The sequence below is a fragment of the Gallus gallus genome, chromosome 1 (genome assembly GCF_016699485.2).
Source record: "Gallus gallus isolate bGalGal1 chromosome 1, bGalGal1.mat.broiler.GRCg7b, whole genome shotgun sequence".
NCBI lineage: Eukaryota > Metazoa > Chordata > Aves > Galliformes > Phasianidae > Gallus > Gallus gallus.
The window spans coordinates 79,520,817-79,540,079 of record NC_052532.1 but is presented as its reverse complement, the minus strand read 5'-3'; the positions used below and the strand labels follow the sequence as shown (position 1 = coordinate 79,540,079).

General features: G+C 42.1%; 1 protein-coding gene across 2 annotated transcripts in view; it reads right to left on the bottom strand.

The window, feature by feature from the left end:
* Positions 1-3,973: 3,973 nt before the first annotated feature.
* POLQ (DNA polymerase theta) overlaps positions 3,974-19,263 on the bottom strand; it is a 56,855-nt gene continuing 41,565 nt past the window's right edge. The window contains exons 23-30 of one of the 2 annotated variants that reach the window (XM_416549.8): positions 18,423-18,552; positions 15,950-16,068; positions 14,890-15,074; positions 14,420-14,531; positions 12,725-12,849; positions 11,208-11,361; positions 8,434-8,549; positions 3,974-4,492 (exon numbers count right to left, since the gene is read on the bottom strand). In XM_416549.8, the coding sequence (XP_416549.6) occupies positions 4,379-4,492; positions 8,434-8,549; positions 11,208-11,361; positions 12,725-12,849; positions 14,420-14,531; positions 14,890-15,074; positions 15,950-16,068; positions 18,423-18,552 (1,055 nt within the window). In that variant the 3' untranslated portion in view covers positions 3,974-4,378. Of the gene's footprint in view, positions 4,493-8,433; positions 8,550-11,207; positions 11,362-12,724; positions 12,850-14,419; positions 14,532-14,889; positions 15,075-15,949; positions 16,069-18,422; positions 18,553-19,263 lie in introns of those variants that run through there. The other variant, XM_040707131.2, reaches the window with a different exon arrangement.

Here is a 19,263-nt window from a genome sequence, read left to right as displayed (position 1 = left end):
CCTTCCTACGTGAGTGTTTGACAGATATTCTGTTTGCTGCACATGTTGTGTAAAATTATCATGTATAGAGGTCCTCTGAAACAGTTTACAAAGCCCTTTTACGAAAGCCATTTTACAGCAGAATGTCTTATAAGGAAGATATGCGTACAAAAGCAGTTCAGTTTGTTTTTTTCAGGACACAGTTTAAAAAGTGAAGAAAATGCTGCAGCTTGGATCAAAGTGGTGTTACACCTCAGGGCTCCTCCATTTATGAACCAGGTGTATCGCAACGGAAGCAAAAAGCCCACGTTCGTTTAGTTACGCCCTTTAGTATCCTGACACATCATTTTCTGTAACCTAAAGGTGAATTCAAGCACAGAGTATTTCAGTATGGAATGGTTTTTTGCCTTGGCGTGGGCTTGGTATCAACACTCTCTCTCTCATTAAGGAGCCACACGTGGCCATTTGGAGTCAGCGCTTCATCTCGGTGTGAGCGATAGGCACGTAAACCCATGTTTCCATTCATGTGTTTCGTTCTGTGATTAAATCAGCAGCTCAAACATTGTACTTTTTTAGGCAGCGACCCGTGATTCAGTGTCATTTCGCTGGGAACAGTCTGTGTGGGTTTAACAGTCATCACTTCCATCGCAGAAGGAGGGCAGAGCTGGGGTGAGCCACACGCACTGAGCTAACCCCATCCTGTTCCCATGGGTATCCCAGGGCAGCTCCACAGTAGGAAACCTGCAGCAGCTTTAACTGAAGCTGTTTTGAGTTCCCAATTTAGGAGAAAGAAAAATAAAAAAGAGGGAAAGAAAATAAAGGAAAGAATTGCCACCTAGTTGGTGTGGGTCTCTTCTTTTTCAACTGGTACTCCTAGATTCTTTGTAGTAGTTCAAAAGATGAGGGGCTTGCGTAGAACATTTGGATGGAGTTTACACTGCTCACTTAGGAGCACAATCCCACAGCAGCTGTTGCTGAGACCAGGATGGTCACATCCATCTCTGACAGCAAAAATGGAGGCACAGCCTGAACCCAGGCAATGCTCCCGTGCTTTACAAGTTGCTCATAACACCCATGCCTGGGAGTATTAGCCCCACTTATGGACTTCTCAGTGCCCTTCCTGTTGCTTCCACCATGGGGCAAGAACAGTCCCATACAGGCTGACCTCTCGGCAGTGCAGAAGCACTGATATCAAGTTCCTGATATCAAGTCTGGGAAGTTTTTCCCCATAGTGAAAAGGGTTCAGTGGTAGGATGAAACGTGAGCCATTTTGATAGGAAAGTGGATGTGAACCAGGCAGAACAAGACTGCTCAACAAGTCACGGAATGGGCTGTCCATGTGAGAATTTGGGGCATGTGGGGTCACATTGAGTGAAGACAATGCAGCCTTGGTGACTGCAGCTGTTTGTTGGCACTGGATCCTATCCCTGTTGGCAGCCAGACACCCACCTGCTGCTGCAGCAGCCTTGCAGAATGGCATGAGGCAGGAGCAGGCAGGAGCAACTCCGTGTGATGAGTGAAAAGTGCCAAAACAAACACGACTTCTACCCTCTCCATGTGTCCTTCCATCTTTCTCCTGGGCTGCCAGACCACGTATGGTACTGTGCACGCTGTGGTGCTTATTGACAAAAGTGGGCTGGAAAGAGACTCCAACAGCCAGAGGGACAGAGAGCAAGCACACAGAGGCATTGCATCCTGGCTACAGGAAGACAAAGAGGGACCTGTGCTCTGAGTACACGCTCGTGAGTCAGAGAAAAGCTATTTCCAACCAGGCCTCAGCCCACTGCGGGGGTGTAGGGCAGGAGACACAGGCAAAATTATGTGAATAATGCACACAGCCGACCTCTTCCTGGCTCACCTACCAGCTTCAGAAATTAACAGGTTTCATTGTCAGCACCATTCCCAGCAGTGCCTCAACTTACCTAAGTCCTGTTTTGCTTCCCGTGCTCGGGGGAATCAATGAGACTCATTGATAGTTAAAGTCTAATCAGAAAGAAGGGATGTAAATAGCAGCAATCAGGCAGCAGCTCGGAGCCAGTTCTGCTCTCATGACTCAAACGCAGCAGCTGCCTCATAGAGCAGTGGCCACTTTTATCTTCCCATTTGCTCCAAATTACTGCTTAATTCTAATGAAGTCATCAAGTTTGTTTATCAAAATAAGTTTAGTTCGGTGTCAGTCATTTCATTGATTAGCATCCCCGTCTGGGGGGCTTGCTGAGAACCACCTCCTGAACTCCTAAAGGCAGTCTGCAGGAGGGGAATGCTGCCATGTGCCAGAGAGCAGCTCAAATCACAGAGGCTGCAGCGAGGCCTGAAATCCAGCACAGGTGCTTCGCTGCATGACACTCAGGAACAGGAACTCATCAGGCCGTGTGAATCAGTAATGAATCCAACCCAGCATCGATACAGGCAGAGCACACAAATGGTCTGACACCAGGGGGCTGCTGTTCGGGTCTGGTAATAACAAAGCTTTAATACGCCCAGAATAGAAAGGAAGCGACTGCCTATCAAGTGAATGCCATGGATAAAGAGCTCAGCTATCAGGTGACAGATGTGGTGGAAAACCACCATGCAGAGAAGGCAGAAAGTAAACAAACAAGAAAAAATCTCAATGCAAAGAGAAGAAAAACATAAATCAAAACAAGCAGGCAGGTCAGCTCCATGCTGGGAAGGGCAGTGGGGCATCGCTGCTTAGTGCCTGCCTCCATACCATGTGTCTATTCTGCTGCATAACATCCAGGTCCTTTACAGTAAGGGTGACAGCACTGGCATGGGCTGCCCAGAGAGGTTGTGGAGTCTCCTTCTGTGGAGATATTCAAGACCCATCGGGATGCTTACCTCTGTGACCTACTGTAGGGTACGTGCTTTAGCAGGGGAGTTGGGCTTGGTATCTTGAGGTCCCTTCCAACACCTGTGATTGTGCGATTAAAGCCCAGGATGTGGCCTTTTGTGCATGGGCCTCATTAACACCTTTTGAAACTGACCGTTCTCATGAAACCTTAGTGCTCAGTGCTTCTTTCTGATGTCAGGATAACGGCCACGCCAAAACCACCGCATTTGAAGTTCACAGCTCCAACATGTTCTCAGGCTGCTCAAAGCCAACTGCACAGGATCTCCGGTCCAGTTATAAAGGAAGCTTCAAAAGGACACTTCTGACACAGGATCCGGCAAACTTCAGAAATGAAAGGAGAATAATTAGGGGCTGGAAAAATTCTCAGTGGAAGCAAGTATAGGAAGATAGAGGTTCTTTGCACCAAGGAGGAGCTGCAGATGAGAAGACATGATAAAGCAATTAGAGAGAAAGAAGATAGCGGGAAGTCCTCCCTTTCTTCTAACGTGTAACAGACACACAGTGAAAGTCATGAATTCAAGGTCAGGCATCGTATAAAGTTAACAAAAACAGTTGAACTTGTACAGTCCATGCAACAATCTGGAAGGGAAATAAAACCACGTGATGTGAGGCTTAGCCAAAACAGAAGGTGTTAGTGAGCAGTGCTACTGCACGTGGGCAGGTCAGATCCCTGCCAGCTCCTCCCTCGGTCTGAGGAGCCTGTGCACAAGCAAACCTTCCTGCTTGGCCAGAGTCAGAGACATGGAAGCTGAGCACAGGGTGCGACCCAGGCAGCTTTCAGCAGGCCACCAGCATGAGGCTCCCCTGCAAGACCAGTCTCCGCACCAAGAGGCAGAGGTCACACCCACCACTCAGGGAAACTCCAGTAACACAACCGATCTCAAACACCAGCAAGGTGAGCACCTGAACTCACCAGGCTGAGATGTTTTTCTTCATTTTTCTTCATTATTTAAAATGAAGGCTTTGGCTGGAGATTTTGTTAGTTACAAGAGTTCTAACACTGTCCCCCAGTTGCATTCAATGTGAGCACTGCACAGCTGCTCCATGAGAAATGCAGCCAGCTGGAAGTCACCTCTGCACTTCAACGTCAGCTGCAGAAACCACTGCAGAATGCTCCCAGTGGATGGCTGTGAAATTCAGTGGTAAAGTACAAACATAGTGGTATTTTATTTTTTTGTCCTGTACACAATTACACATAAAAACTTCAAAATAATCTTTGTTTTAATTAAATAATCTAGTTCATTTCATATGCAATAAATTCATTAGGCTTTGTTTTAAATTACAAGAACAACTAACTTAAATACTAATACTGTGCTTTTAGCAATTAATAATTTCCACAGTTCCATAAACATGTCTCAGCACCATCTGACCTTTGGAAGACTCAACATGGTAAATTCATAGCAGCTTCCACAACCCAGTTCAGAAGATAGTTCACAGTGATGACCACAGAAACACAAGCAGGAGGCTTGCTGCTGCCTGCTGGTGTCCTGGGCCGTGCCCTGAGCGGTTCATGGTGTCTTCCAAAAAGAAGAAAACCACATTTCACATCTACAGCTCCAGGTCCTGCAGCTCTCCCCAGCTAGGTCCAATTTTCACTTTAACATTCAGTTTCACTGAGAGTTTGACAGCATTTTCCATCTCATGCTTGACAATCTGAGCGACCTGCAAGAAAACACACATTGAGTTTTGCAGCACTGTGTAGGAACCCAAAACACAGCAGCTTAGTGCTCTTTCTGTTAGTAGCTGTGGTGGTTGGGCATCTGAAGATCTTCCATGCATTCACTGGCACTGACTTCCCACTGATGGAAATGTAAGGTAACATTTTAATCCTGATTAGGATTTGTGAACTGGGAAGCTGTTTGAAACAAATAACATTTTATGTGTTACAGACTTGGGAAGCTTAGTTGGGTTTTACATTATTTAAAATTACTTTAAAAAAAAAAGCATAAGTAAATTCCCGTTGAATGCTTTAGCTGCATAACTGGGCAATTCACAGAGTCTGCTCTAAAAACAGCAGTGTACAGAAAGCAAAACACACACACACACACACACAAAAAATAAACCAAAGAGCTGAAGAGCTGTGTTCCTCCTCCTTTCAGTGTGAGAGACAACCTGTGAAACAAACACTATGGACTGCTGGGAAATACAGATGATAGAAACCATATAGATTTGCCCTCAGTTTCGCTGTGGCAACTCCAACTTGCTGCCCTTCAAAGATGTTTCTAAGAAAATCTTCATTTAGGTACACTACTGGGGGCCCAGAAGATATTTCCTGCTCTGGACTTCCTGGACTGTGAGACTAGGCAATTTCCCCACAGTAAATAGCTGTCCTGGACCAAAGGCCCGCATGGAGCCCAGCCTGTCCTGTTTGCTTCTATGAGTGAATCTTCTCATCCACACACACCCCATGAACCACAGTTGAGTAAGAAGCAGATTTGAAATGATTGAGTCACATCTCAGCCAGAGACTGCTGTGTCTGTGGGAGCTGTCCACAGTATCCAACCCTTCAGAGCTTTCCACTCCTCACAGGTGCCAGCAGGAGAAATTACCCCATAAGACTTTCATAGAATCATAGAAATTTTGCTGGGAAAGGGAGAAGGGATGCTGAGAAGATCATAGCACATATGCTTACAACAGCATTAAGAAGCAGAGGGAGATCTGTCTTACAAAATCTACACCCTTACTTACCATATTTCATAATGTTCTTGATAACCTAGAAAAAGCCTTTGAAATAGTACGTAATTCAGTACAGACAAGTACAGAGAATGGGGAAGTAGAACAGAAAACTAGGGTAGAAATAATCTCCTGTTCAAAAATAGGATGAAAAATAACCATCCATGGAGGAGAAGAAAAAAAAGACGTTATCAGAAATTAAAAGCTGAACAGAGCCTAAGTAAGGCATACTGTTGTGAGAAAGAAAGCAAAGACAGTTCTGGGATATGGAAAAAGAAAATGTTGCTTGTTTGACACACGGATCAATTTTTCCACTCTACTGAAAAGCACTGCAGCCTTGATTAGGAGTTAGGAGCAGTACTTCAAAAGAAATGTGAACCCTACAGAGGGAGCACTCTGAAAACAGCAACAGGCCCAGCCCACCCACCCAGTGAGGAACACGGGACAGCACCGCTGCCTTTACAGCAGGGGCTGTCAGTCTACAAAAGACAGCTGCAAAGATGCAAGAACCTGCATGGGGCCCCTGGGAAAGCTGATGGGATGAGACTGGTCATGCACCAACCCTGACTTGGGGGACTTTGGGCTCTGAATTTCCTGTACATTAAACAAGCATCGCCACTTCCAGTGTTCTCAATGGCCAGCTAAAACACACTTGTAAAAATACTGTCCAACTTGTATACATAAAAACAATGATGCTGGGATCAAGTAGGTGGTTAAAAAACATCTAGAAAGCACCTAGCCTTTGATTCCCAATCTAGCCCACAATTTAATATTCCTTCCTGACTCCTCCTTGCTGAAACAGGCACAACAGGTTGGAGGTTGAGCCACTTTCTCCCATTTTGGTAATATTCTCACCATGTTGCTGTTGTGATGAGCTCTGAAAGCTCCCTCCTTCCACTTTGTCATTCTGCACAGACTATAAAAGCCTTGATATCTCGTATTTTTCATACCTTTAGCTCAAGAAAAAACAGCCATTACCCCAATTTGGTCTTCTAAGAGAGGCAGGATAGCTCAGAGAGACTGCAAATGAAAACCAGAGGATCACTTGCATTGTTTCTCTCCCAAACTATTTGCAGGGATATTCTGTTGACTGCAACATACGCTACTAGATATATGCGAAGATATTTTTAGTCGTCCTCTGTGCATTTTTGCAGCTGAAAGTAAGCCGGAGCCAGCATCAAGCATGTGACCACACTAACTTGTCTGAATACAAATTACTACTGCAGCCAAGAGACACATGACTTACAGTGCAATAAAACTTTGGTGCCAGCAAGATGAAAACGTCTCCAACACAGCAACCAAGTTATGCTCACTTTTTACTAAAAGGTGTTTAGTGGGCATGGAGGTGATGGATTGATGGTTGGAGCAGATAATCTTAGTGGACTTCTCCAACCACAATGGTTATATGACTCTGTGACTCTATGAAAAGGACTTATTAATTCAGACCCTATTTTGAGTCAGGGCTTGAGTGGGGTGGATTTAAAGAGATCCTTCCCAACCTGTATCTTTCCACTAGAGGACAATTCTAATGGTGCATTTGAATGGAGAGCAGGCAGTATTATCACAAAGAAGGCCCTTTCTGGCCCTACAAACAATTAAATGAAAGGATAGGAAGTACCATGTTGTTTCAGTAGAAGGAAATCCTTGAAAAACTTGCAAGCACCATCTGTAACACAAATGGGAAGTCTGGGAAATATGCCTTGGGTACATGCACTGTTCTATTTGATTGCCCAGATAATCAATTCTCTAATTTCCTTCAGAAATCAGAAACTACTAATAATTGCCCTGGAACTAAAGGCTGTTCCTGAAAAAATATAAAACAGTAAGTAAGTATAAATAAATAATATGAAAATCCTTGCACATGGCCCCAGTTCTTCTGAGGATATTGTGGTAGCTTGAATTCAGTGTCTAAAGAAGTTAAAACCTATATTCTAAAACCTATAAAACCTAGAGAGATTTCAGTTCTCTACAAAATGTAAATTAGGAGCATTTTCATGTCTGTGACAGCCTGCCTGGACTGAAGAAGCAGATGTCTGATTGGAGCTTATAAAACAAACAGAATCTGGGATTCAAGAGAAAAATATTAAACACTTTGTTTTAAGAAAATTGAAAAATATTGCTCAGACCCATCACTGCTGCTGTTTCTGCTTGCCAGTGGGATGTGGTCTTCTGTCATTTGGAATGCATATGGGCAGAACAAAATGGGAGGACACCCCAGAGATGTGGGAGCACATCCTGGGAGCCTTCCTGGATTTGTGCTCAGCACTTGGGCAAACACTTCGCTGCCAGCACACAGCTGAGAGGCTTACTGCTGAGAGTTGTCAGACACCAGAAAGCACAGGCACAGGAGCTCCTGCACAGGAGAAGAGCATACAGAGACATTTATGGACATGCAAAGTACCTTAAATCCATGCAGCACATTCACTGTATCTATTATACTGCTATCCCTAACAATATTGCCAGAAAGATGGGTATGGGGCGAATGAGGAAACAGTACCAAATGCAGAGATCTCCTTTCCCTGCATAGGATACACACTACAGTGGTATGAACACATGCACTGAGTTAGGCAGCAGAAGACAAAGAGAATAAGGAGAGAGGCAAAAATACATCCAAACTCAGGGAATTTCCAAATAAGGAATACTTCCCCCTGCAGCTATCAATAGTACTAAGCTATTTCACTCATGTCTTGAGGAGAAACTGGAAGAACTGCTCCAACAGGCACTGGAAAAGAAGTTATGAACTTCAGTCACAGGGATGGTTCAAGTCTGAAAGTAAAGGAATCACGAATATAAATGTAATTTTTCAACCAATTTAACATTTCTTTCGCAGGCCCTTTAGCACACATCAAGAGAAGATCCATCTCAATTAAGGCTCGTTTAAACATTGTAATGCTGTAGATAGCTAAAAAAAAACAACTGCACAGCTCTACCTGGATCACATCATCTTCTGCAACTTCATAGAGGAGCTCATCATGGAGCTGAAGGATAAAGAAACCTCCACTGATGGGATGCAACATCTCTCTGTTTCTCTTCCTTGACAGCCTTCCTACATAGGTGAAGAAAGAGCACGGTTTGTTAGATACCACCAAACAAAAGCATGGCTTTGTAACCAAAAAACCTTCACACATTGCTAATGCTAAGAAAAAGAACAAATGAAAAATCCCATGCTGATGGATAAAACCAGAAAACTTTTCTATCTTATCAATATTTGTACACCTACTGAGGCAAAAAATGTAAAATGAAAAGCATTTTAAATACAAACATTTCAGCCTTAATTTGTAAAGATGTGAATCGGAACAGAAACAAGAGACAGTTGGGTCTCCTGAACCATCTGCTTTAAAAGTAACTTTTAAACAAAATCATGTTAAGTTTAATCAGAAATTGTCTATAATGTTCTCTCTGGCAACGAATTAGGATCCTGTTTTTTCCCAAAATCATTTTAATGGCTAGTTTAAAAACACAGTAATCTCCTCCTAAATGCAGTTATCTGAAACTGTAGCCATTACTTCTGATTAAAAATGATAATAAAAATTAAAAAAGCAGTTTTTGAATTAGCTGGTAATCAGCTGACAAAAAAAAATATAGGCTCCTCATGGACCCCTTACAGGTTCAAGTACACCCTCAGCAAGGTTGCCAAAGACAAGAAGCTGTGTAGTGCGGTTGACACATTAGAAGGAAGGGATGCCATTCAGAGGGACCTCAGCAAACTGAAAAGGTAGACCCTTGTGAACCAAATGAGGTTCAACATAGCAAAGTGCAAGGTTTTGCACTTCCGTAGGAGTAATCCCAGATATGTATTCAGACTGGGAGAAGAACTCCTTGAGAGTTGCCCTGCAGAGAAGGACCTGGGGGTTCTGGTGAATGAAAAACTGAACATGAGCCAGCAGCTTGGAAGGCCAATGTTATCCTGGGCTCCATGAGAAGAGGAGTGGCCAGCAGGGACAGGGAGGTAGGTGACTGTCCCTCTCTACTCTGCCCTTGTGAGGCCCCATCTGGAGTACTGCATCCAGGTCTGGGGCTCCCAATACAGGAAAGATGTGGATCTTGTTGGAGAGGGTGCGCAGGAGGGCCACAAAGATGATCAGAGGGCTGGAGCACCTATTCTACGAAGACAGGCTGAGGGAGCTTCTCCAGGCTTGTCCAGACTGGAAAAGTGTGAGGAGACCTCAATGCAGCCTTCCAGTATGTAACAGGGGATTAAAAGGAGGGGAATCAACTTTTTACTCAGATAGATAGCGATAGGACAAGGGGGAATGATTTTAAGCTCAAGGAGGGAAGGTTTAGATTAGACATAGGGGAAATTCTTCACAGAGAGAGTGGTGAGGTGCTGGAACAGGCTGCTCAGAGAGGCTGTGGATGCTCCATCCCTAGAGGTGTTTAAGACCAGGTTGGATGGGGCCCTGGGCAACCTGGTCTAGTACCAGATTTGGAGATTGGTAGCCCTGCCTGTGGTGGGGAGGTCAGAATTTGATGATCCTTGGGGTCCCTTCCAACCCGAGCCATTCCATGATTCCACGATCCTTACTCGACAAAAGTAAGAGAGAATAAACAATTCCATGGCAAAAGTTGAATGCAAACAAACAAAAATCCAAACACATACACACTCAAAAGTTATTCGTTCTGCAGGTTAGCTAAAGGAGGACTGCAGTTCACAACTACAGTAAGGGTTTCAGTGCACATTCCTCACATAAACCTCACACTCAACACTGCTGCTTCAAGAAGTCACATGACACAGCATGCATCTCTGAAGGGAGAGACACCTACAACTTGCTCAAAGGGAATTCTTTCAAGTTCTAGAAGTAGCTTGTGTTATGAAGGAGCAAAAACTGTCTCAAAGGAATCTACTCTCCCTCCTATTTACTCTCCCTGGTGGCCAAAGACTGCCAGTTTCTGCCTCTGGAGAGGTAAGCTGCTGTAGTTGCATGCCGACTGTCCATAGCAAACCTCTGTAATTTGCCTCCCTAAAACAAAGCTCCTTCAGATTTTGAGAGGTTTGAGAATTAATTATTTAGTTTTCCTTCTCATGTTCAAAAATCATTATTCATATTAAGACAGCTTCATGCTTCAGGCTGAAGCACAGAGCTATCAATGAAACATAGCATTCTGTCCCTTATTTCTTTCTGAAAATATATGATTGATGAACAAAACATTGTCTACATTATGCATAGAAAATCTTCATTGCACTCCCCTGGGAATGAGTACCCCAGCACAGCTTTGCTGTCTGCAGACAGAAGAAATTTATGCTGATAATTGCTTCATTATACCACCATCATGGAGCCTCTCTACATCAAAGGTCAGTGAATTCTGAACTTAATTCTAACAGAAGAAATATATATACATAGAGTGGAACAAATTCTAGTTCCACAAATATCTTTTCACAGCTTTTGAAGCCTCTATATCTGCTTGGTTTCTTCTTCATACTTTTCAACAGATCTGTAGCAGCAACAGAATTTGTAACATCTACTTTGAGGCAAAATGGGGTTTCTAATATGATCACAACATTTTCTTTACTATGTCTGTTGAACAGACATTCTCTCTCATTTCTTACAACTCCTTTGCCTGTTAAGCACATTCTTACTACTGTCAGGAAATAAAAATTGCCCCCCATCTAAGACAAAGCCCCAAAGATTTTACAGGCACTATTTTTTTCTCATTACTATCACCAAAAGTTTTACTTTAGAGTGCAAGGAAGAGGTGAGTATACCTGTCTTATCTCTCTGGAATGAGTTCTCCAGATGTCCATGGGACTTGTTCACAGAAGAGAGAGCTTCCAGGCGTCTCTGAATGTTCACAGTGGCTGTTTTGACAATGTCAGCAGCAGATCCCTGCACAGTTGTGTTCACAGCCTGGCGCTCTGCCTAAACAAAAATACTTTTTCTCAAAACCCACCCAAAAAATAAATGCCACATGTACTTCATTAAAAAATAATAAATATATGGCCAAGTCCAGGCACAGTAAAACCTCCAGAGTTCAATATATCTGTCTGAGACATTATAGACTAAGCTCTTGCACAGTACTTCTCCAGCTGACTGAGAAGAGCAGTATATCCACACATGTAAAATGCATTGTTGGTATCAGAGGCAATAACCTGAAAAGTCACATGCCAGAGGAGGAAGAAGGATGGTACACATGGTTATGGGCTTTCATGAGGGCTAGGAAATTCTCCCAGATAATCCAAGTACCGTGCCTATCTTCAAAACTGTCAGTAGTGGATAATGATCAGTTTTACTATACCAGCCCCTAACTGCTGTGCAAAGCCACACCAAACTGCACTATCACACAAAGGCAGGTTTTCTACAGAAGGAAACTCCACCAGTCCCCTCCTCAGACAAGAAAAGTGTATTCAGAAGTTCTTCTCTGTCTCTTGGCTTAGAACTGAGATATATGAAAAAAGTAATGAGGAAGCTGAAATGAAAGTGAAGATAATTCATTACTAGGTCTTCAATAAGATTTTAAAGAATAAATCAAAGTTGAACAGAATAATCTCAAAAAAAAAGTTTTAAACATCTCCTGGTTTCACTTTCAACTACCTGAAGTACAAACTCCCACATGCTCTTCTTGTTCCACTCAAGTCTTTAATTCCACACAACCTGACTCAGCTTCCTACTGAGAAGTGCAATGCTTCCTCCCCACTGAAATGTCAACACCTCTGCAGGAAGTCAATCACTCTTAGTGAAGTACAGAGCCTGTGACAGATGTGTCCAAAACGACCTTGAAAAAAATAAGGCCAATGTGTAGGCACACACAAACTAAATATTTATCTAACAAATCACGGCAATTTTCCTTTGAGAATACATAATAAAAGGAACAAATACCCTAAAATGCTGGACTTTAAATCCCCTTTCTTCAATTGCTGAAAGCACGTAACGGGTGAAGACTGCTGAGTGGGAACAGCACAGCCTGAAGAGTTAAAATGCATCACAATGTGGAGGCTTTTTAAAATCATGTCCACTTATATCAATAAATTACTCACTCCTTCTCCAACGTGGGAGTTCTGAAGTGAGGCACAGTGATGACAGCTGCACACCCAGTCACAGAAGACTTACGTCAAACAGATCATGACAAAAGCTTTGTTATTTGCAGAAGAACTGGGGGAACAATGAAGTAAGTGACAAGTGGAAGGTCACAATCGAAATGGCTCACAGACCCTCTAGAACACAGTTATGGATAATCTGGAGAAATTTAACACCAAAAAAGGAGAAAGTACTGCAACCAACTTACGTGAGCTTTAATGTAGGGATTTGAATCTCTGATAGATGGCAGGTATCTCCGTCTTCCCAGTATGGTCTGCACAAACCCATCTCTTCTGCAGTTACTTACTGTCTCCTTCAAGAATTTCTGAATACCTGTAAAAGGAAGAGAAAGTCTTCATTAAGACAAGTTGATGAAGTTGACTAAGACAATGGATGCTTCACACTGATTCCTCACTGGGGTAAATGAAGGCTGTCTGGGAAGCTCAAGCAGCACATTTTACATTTTCTTTAGACCCTGTCAGTGAAGGAGACAAAAGCACACGATCACTCTTTCAGCCTATTCTCAAGCCCTGCTGGGAAACTTTTAAACGCTTATGAGGTGGAACAGAACACGAAGTGTCAGGATATCTGGCTGTGCCTAAGGAGATAGGAAGTAATTTCTGCACAGTGGCCAGGCACAGAGGATCATACACATACTATTGGTAATGGAGAGGTCAGGACCTGGAGCAACACTGGAAAGATAAGCGGCAGAAAGAGGGTAAGTTGAAAGCAGAAGTCAGAGCCCTTGATGACTCAGGTTGGCTTACTTCAGACTGTCACTTCAGATTCTAGGATGAAAAGCTCACCCACATGTGCTCTGCAAAGGAAGGAGTCAATCCATCAAAGCTGTTAAAAAGAAACTTGGGTCAAAGAAAGATGAGACACAGAAGAGCCCCTTTCATTGCAAGTTCAGGTAACAACTGTGTCGAACTGGAAAAAGTTAACTTCAGTTACTTACCAAGGTTTTCAAAATACAAAACATAAAAGGAGCTATTCAAGATCAAGACTGGCAGCATTAGTCAATCAATTAGGTATGTAATTTAACAACAGCAATGTACAGAAGTGAAAATTCATAGGAATTGAAATTACAATTTATGGTCCTTGTACATTGTAAAGTTTGTGCAATTGCACATATATTGGGAGGGGAAGGACACATGAAGTCATTTCTAATGATCTTTGAAGGACAGACTATCCAGAAATTATTGAAGACTCAGCATTTGTCTCCTAAAGAAACAAACCCCGAACCTTGAAAACATACCTTTCTTGTTCATTTCTAAGTTTTATGATTAGAGATAGCTGTGCCACCTCCCATTTGCCCTCCATTCATTTTTTGTTTGTAGCCCTACTCTATCTATAGCTTTCCTAAAAATTAATGTGCTGCTTTGTAAAAAGACATTGCTGCATTTCTAAGTATGGAAGAATTACTCTGAACAACTGGATAAGAACGTAATAGTTATAAGCAGGTCAGTTTAAAATTCAATGAAATCAGAAGACAAAAACAGAAGACATTACTAGTTATATTTAAAAATTATAAATGTGATCTGAAATCACATTACACATCCCTTAAAACTGTATGTTTTAATAAAGAAAAGAGTGTTTCTCATTCATAAAGTTGAGACCCTTAAAATTAATCCTCGGCTGATAAATGTAGTAACCAGAAAATGGTGTTCTCAGGACAAATAAAACACGAGTACGGAGTAAAACGTTATGGAGTACCAAACTGCTCTGTTCAAACACTGGACTTCTGCACAATGAAAAGCCTAAAAAAAAAAAAAAAAAAAAGGAGTAGTGGGAGAGCAAAGACAAATTTAGGATTTGAAGAGACACGGAGTGCAGGGATTTAAAAACAGAAAAACAACCAACAAAACAAAAAACAAAAGCTCCCAAATAGTCTTATCCTAACCTGTGTATCTTGATTTGAAGGATTCGATGTAATTGGCAGCTTTGTTGTCATCAATGCCCATCTGCTCACCCAAAGATTTTGCTCCTATTCCATAGATGATTCCATAGCAAATCTGCCAGAGGACAGGGCAAAGAACCATAACAGTGTGGTGAGCCATGCAGAGAAAAACAAGCCAAAACAAAATGTGATTCACTGGAAGACAAGTGTACCGTAACAAGGGCAAGGATTCAGGAAGAGAGACCATCTCTAAGTGCAGCCATTTATTCTCCATTCATTTCTCCACCCTTATCCCCTAAAACTCAGACAGCTCCAGCTGAAACTAACTGAAAGCAGGAGGACTTACAAAGCAGTTATTGAACAGCCACAGCCAAATTCAAACTGCAAATCATATTACTGTGACTCCCAATGTTTTGAACACCACACCTTTCTGCCCAGAAAGCTGATGATTATTTTTTTTTCCTGAAATATACCTGCTTAGCTTGTTGCCTGGTGCTGTCTCCAACAGCTTCAGAATCAATCATCTTCCATTCTGCTGCGATGCTCTTAAAGACATCGGCACCCTTGTTAAAGGCTTCAATGAGTCGACAGTCACGAGAGAAATGTGCAAGGATCCTCAATTCAAGCTGACAATAATCAGCAGCCAAGATAAAACCACCTGAAGTCAACAAATTAGGACAAATCATTATTTTATATATTACTCCAACAACATTCCAACCACACAACTCTCCATCTCCTGAGAAACAGAAGTTCTGAATTGCATCTTCTTGACTGTTGACATTGTTTATGCCCATGTGGGCACATGCTACTAAACCACAGAACTTTCTTTCATTTGCAGCTAATCTCACAGAGGCTAACCACGGTGAAAAGGACTGATGCTTCTTAGGTAGTTGCACCTTCTGCTGTGAAAGTTACATACAGCTATTTCTATGCAACTTCAGACTCTGGGTTTTTTTTTTTGCGAATACCTTTAGGAATCATTTCTGCACCTGGTAAAAGTTCTACCAGTCAGCAGTAGAAATAAAATCAAACCTAATAAAATATAAAATACATCAAATGTACCCAGACAGTTATCTGTCCAGGTGCTTGTGTACAAATCTAGCACCTGACGGGAATGCCAAACACAGAGATCAGACCAGCAGGATTGTACTGAGACAGGGCAGGCAATGTGAAAACAGACATTAGAATAAAGAACACTAGGTACAGTGTGTATTAAGAGCTCTATAGATAGAGTGCAATTGGTGTATTAAGAGCTCTGTAAACATAACTCCTTACAAAATATATATTGTTAAAGAGGGAATGAAGGTGTGAACATTTGAATTATAACATTAGAATATTTTACTGAGTTGAAATATTCTCCTTTACAGCCTTCCTGTGAGTAATTTTGAGAGTATGATAACAACTGCATTTGTTTCCCAAGAAGGCTACTCAAATATGTACTATTACCATTTCTTAACTCTTCATTAGATCTACGATTTTTTGCTAACTACATTCTTAACAAATAGCTTGCACAGAGCAGGATCTGAGTGTTACCTGGGAAGGGAACAAAGGCATGCCGCATGCTAACAAAAAATGGGATTCCTCTTCTTTCAGTTCTGTCTGCAGTCCAAGTATTTACACCACTAGGCAAGACACTGGAATGCTTTCTACCTCTGTGGAGACAAAGAATCACTTTTCTTCACTGATCTCTAAAATGCTGAAAGATGCATAATCATTTTTTGCCACAAAAAAGCCATGAATGCAAACAAGACAGTAGCCTCAATTCCCCAGTCCATAAAGAATTTGACTGTGGGAGAATTAGACAGAGGCCATATGCACAACCGAATGCATTTACTGACTCTGAGCAGATTTAGAGGTAATTATTCCTACTATATTCAGGGTTCAGTTCGGAAGTTGGGTGATTTCACTCCAAAACACGTAAGATGAAAAGCTCCAGATCTGTGATAGATGCATTCCAGAAACAAAGCAGAGGAGCCCCACAGGAATCTTGAAATTTCAGTACTCCAGCCTGAGTGCCAGATCTTCTCTTAGCGTTGTTCTCTTAAGCGGAACATCTATGCTACCTGACTGCCGATAAAGAAAGGGCTCCCCCCACCCCAGCACCATGAGCGTACACACACAGAGGTATGCCTGTAAAAACAGAGCAGAAGTTGCAGATGACATGCTTATGACATATAGCACATTTCCTCACTAAGGACTGAGCAAAAAATTGACCCCAAGGCAACCTTATTTTCTTTCTCTTACGGTTTGCTTCACTTTCCTTGTCCCACCCTTCTGCCTATCTGCAGCTGCAGATGGAATTGTATTCATCAGTGCACCAACTAAACATTGCACAGCTGTGACACCTCTCCTTCCATTGGCCACCAGCCTGCCAGCCAGTCAATTGTGTTCTTCACTGGAAGTCCAGTCAAAGCCCTTTATAAACCCTTGAGATTTGGGTCAGGGACTCTGAGATCCTCACTAATTCCAGGAGAGCAAAGTGTGGAAGACATCATCTGCTCTTCCCTTGGGCACTCCCTTTTCTTCTTATTCCTTATCTTTCCAGAGATGGTAGGGATCAAGATGAAGGACTGCATAAAAATCATGGAAATAATTTTTCAAAAGAAGTAAAGGTGAGGTACAACGTACAGGTTGTATGGTGCTGTTGAGTAGAAGTTCCCGACCTCTTTAAATGAGTAATGGTTTTTATCACTATCTAATTTAGTTACATTCCTTCAGTCAGAAGATTCTTACAGCAAGATGAAAAAGAGAGCCAAGCATGGTAATTACTAAGAAAAACAGACAGTTTGGACTCAAGTTCAGGAGGCCTATCATATTTGGACTACAAGACAGTCTCTTTTGTGACAGCAGTCTGTGACTGGGCACCTTCCCAACACAATGACTTAACTAAGGAATGTAGTAACTTGCCTAAAAAACAGGCCTCTCTCAAAGTTTAGCAAGGACTCCATTTTTTCAATGAGCTACTTCTCTTACAGAACCCAGCCCCCTCTGCAACTGTCCAGCTAAGCTGCTGCAAGCCCAAGCACTGCCAGTGCTGTTTGTCAAGATAATGATTCTGCCTCCCTGGCTAGGTCTGGTTTCTTCTCTAGAGAAGAGGCATGAACAAGACTCTGTTACTTCTGGGTTCTCTTCCTATGACGTACTCAAGGCACAAGGATGTAACATACACTGTAGGAAAAGAGAGAAAAGCTAGAAAATTTATGAAAGTTCTCACATCTTCCCACATCTTCCTCTGTGACAAAGATGATAAAAAGTCACTCAGGTGACATATGCATGACAAGAATCTGAGTGGAAGAAGAAAAGAAACTGAAAGGACAAAATACCACCACCAAGTATGAAGTCCCAGGGCTCACTAGCTGGCTGCCAAAAAGGTCCATTTTGGTAGCTCACTAGACTTCCACACACTTCTAATTTTGACATCATTACATGCCAGTGAATAGGGTTCTTGGATTAAAAAATAGATAGATTCAGAACTCTTGCTTTGCAGCCTAGGTGTTTTTGACGGAGACACTTTATCACACATGAAATTACTAACAAAGGACAAAAATATGTATATCCATGTTCCCTGACACAGGGAGATGCACAGCATAAAATGGCTGACCTCTCTTCTACTTCTTCCACAATATCACACCCTTCTTTAGCACAGCTAGATCCTAACCAGTTAGTTACTTTCCAGACTCATGCTTTCCATCCAACAGTAGCATGTATAACACTAGTCTGATCACTGCTGAGTTTCATAAATGACTATAAAAAGTAAGTAACTACATGAGGCCACATGCTATCAGTATTATTATATCTTCCACATGTCACTGACTTTTTTCTTATTTATTCCCCTGAATAAAGCTTTTTTGGTATTTATTCCCCTTGAAAGTGTAAGGGAAACACTGAGAAATGAGTCACATTGACATGACAGCAGCCACAGGCAAAGTCAGAAAAAAGAAATTTCACAACTCAACCACATTAGGATCAGGGGAGTAAACACAAGCTTTGCCAAGATCCTCCCTACCTGACCCTGGAAGCAGCACGAGAATAAACATGGGTTCGGAAGGGTGGGCTTTCTTCAACTACAATCGGCATTTCAATCTCAAAATCTCTTGGCACATTCTGGATATTTGGCTCTGCGAAACTTACTCGACCTGAGAAGGAAGACAAGGTATAATTAAGTAAGAGTCCAAAAGGAATCTCTCCAATAGGGGAACACACATGTGCACTGTCATGCAAAACACAACTGCCAAGTGTTTTGGGGAAAAGAAAAAAAAAGAAAACTGAAGAAAAAGTAAAATATTTTATGATTAACGAGTTCATGCTAATTAAGGTGGTTCCTGTGCATCATTTTCTTACAGCTAACAGGAAATCCCAAGACCCAGAACCTGTTCTGGGGTCGGAGATTTGCAAGATAATATACAAGAAATAAATTATACTTCTCACAGAACAAACACATCTGCGTAGGTCTCTCCAAAAGTAATGCTTCCTATTTATTTCCACTCAAACTACAACAGATACAAAGAGTGCGGTAACACTATTTGGTAGAGAAAATTCTCAGCTACAAAACAGTGTTTTTCAACATAGTAACCATAATTAGCTATGTGTTTTTATCATCGATGAACAAGATACCTGCATACCACGCATGTAAAAATCTGCACCAACAGAGGTGACTCACTGTCACTGTTGCCACTGTTGAAATGCACCACCCACTTAGTCACTATGTTCACATCCACTGTTTGGCCTCCATAAACATTCAGCAAGCATCAATGAATGATAATGGATGCCATTTGTTTCCACATGGAGGAATCAACTTACATACCCTTGCTTCATATATGCTTCCATGTCAGACACCATTTCCTCAG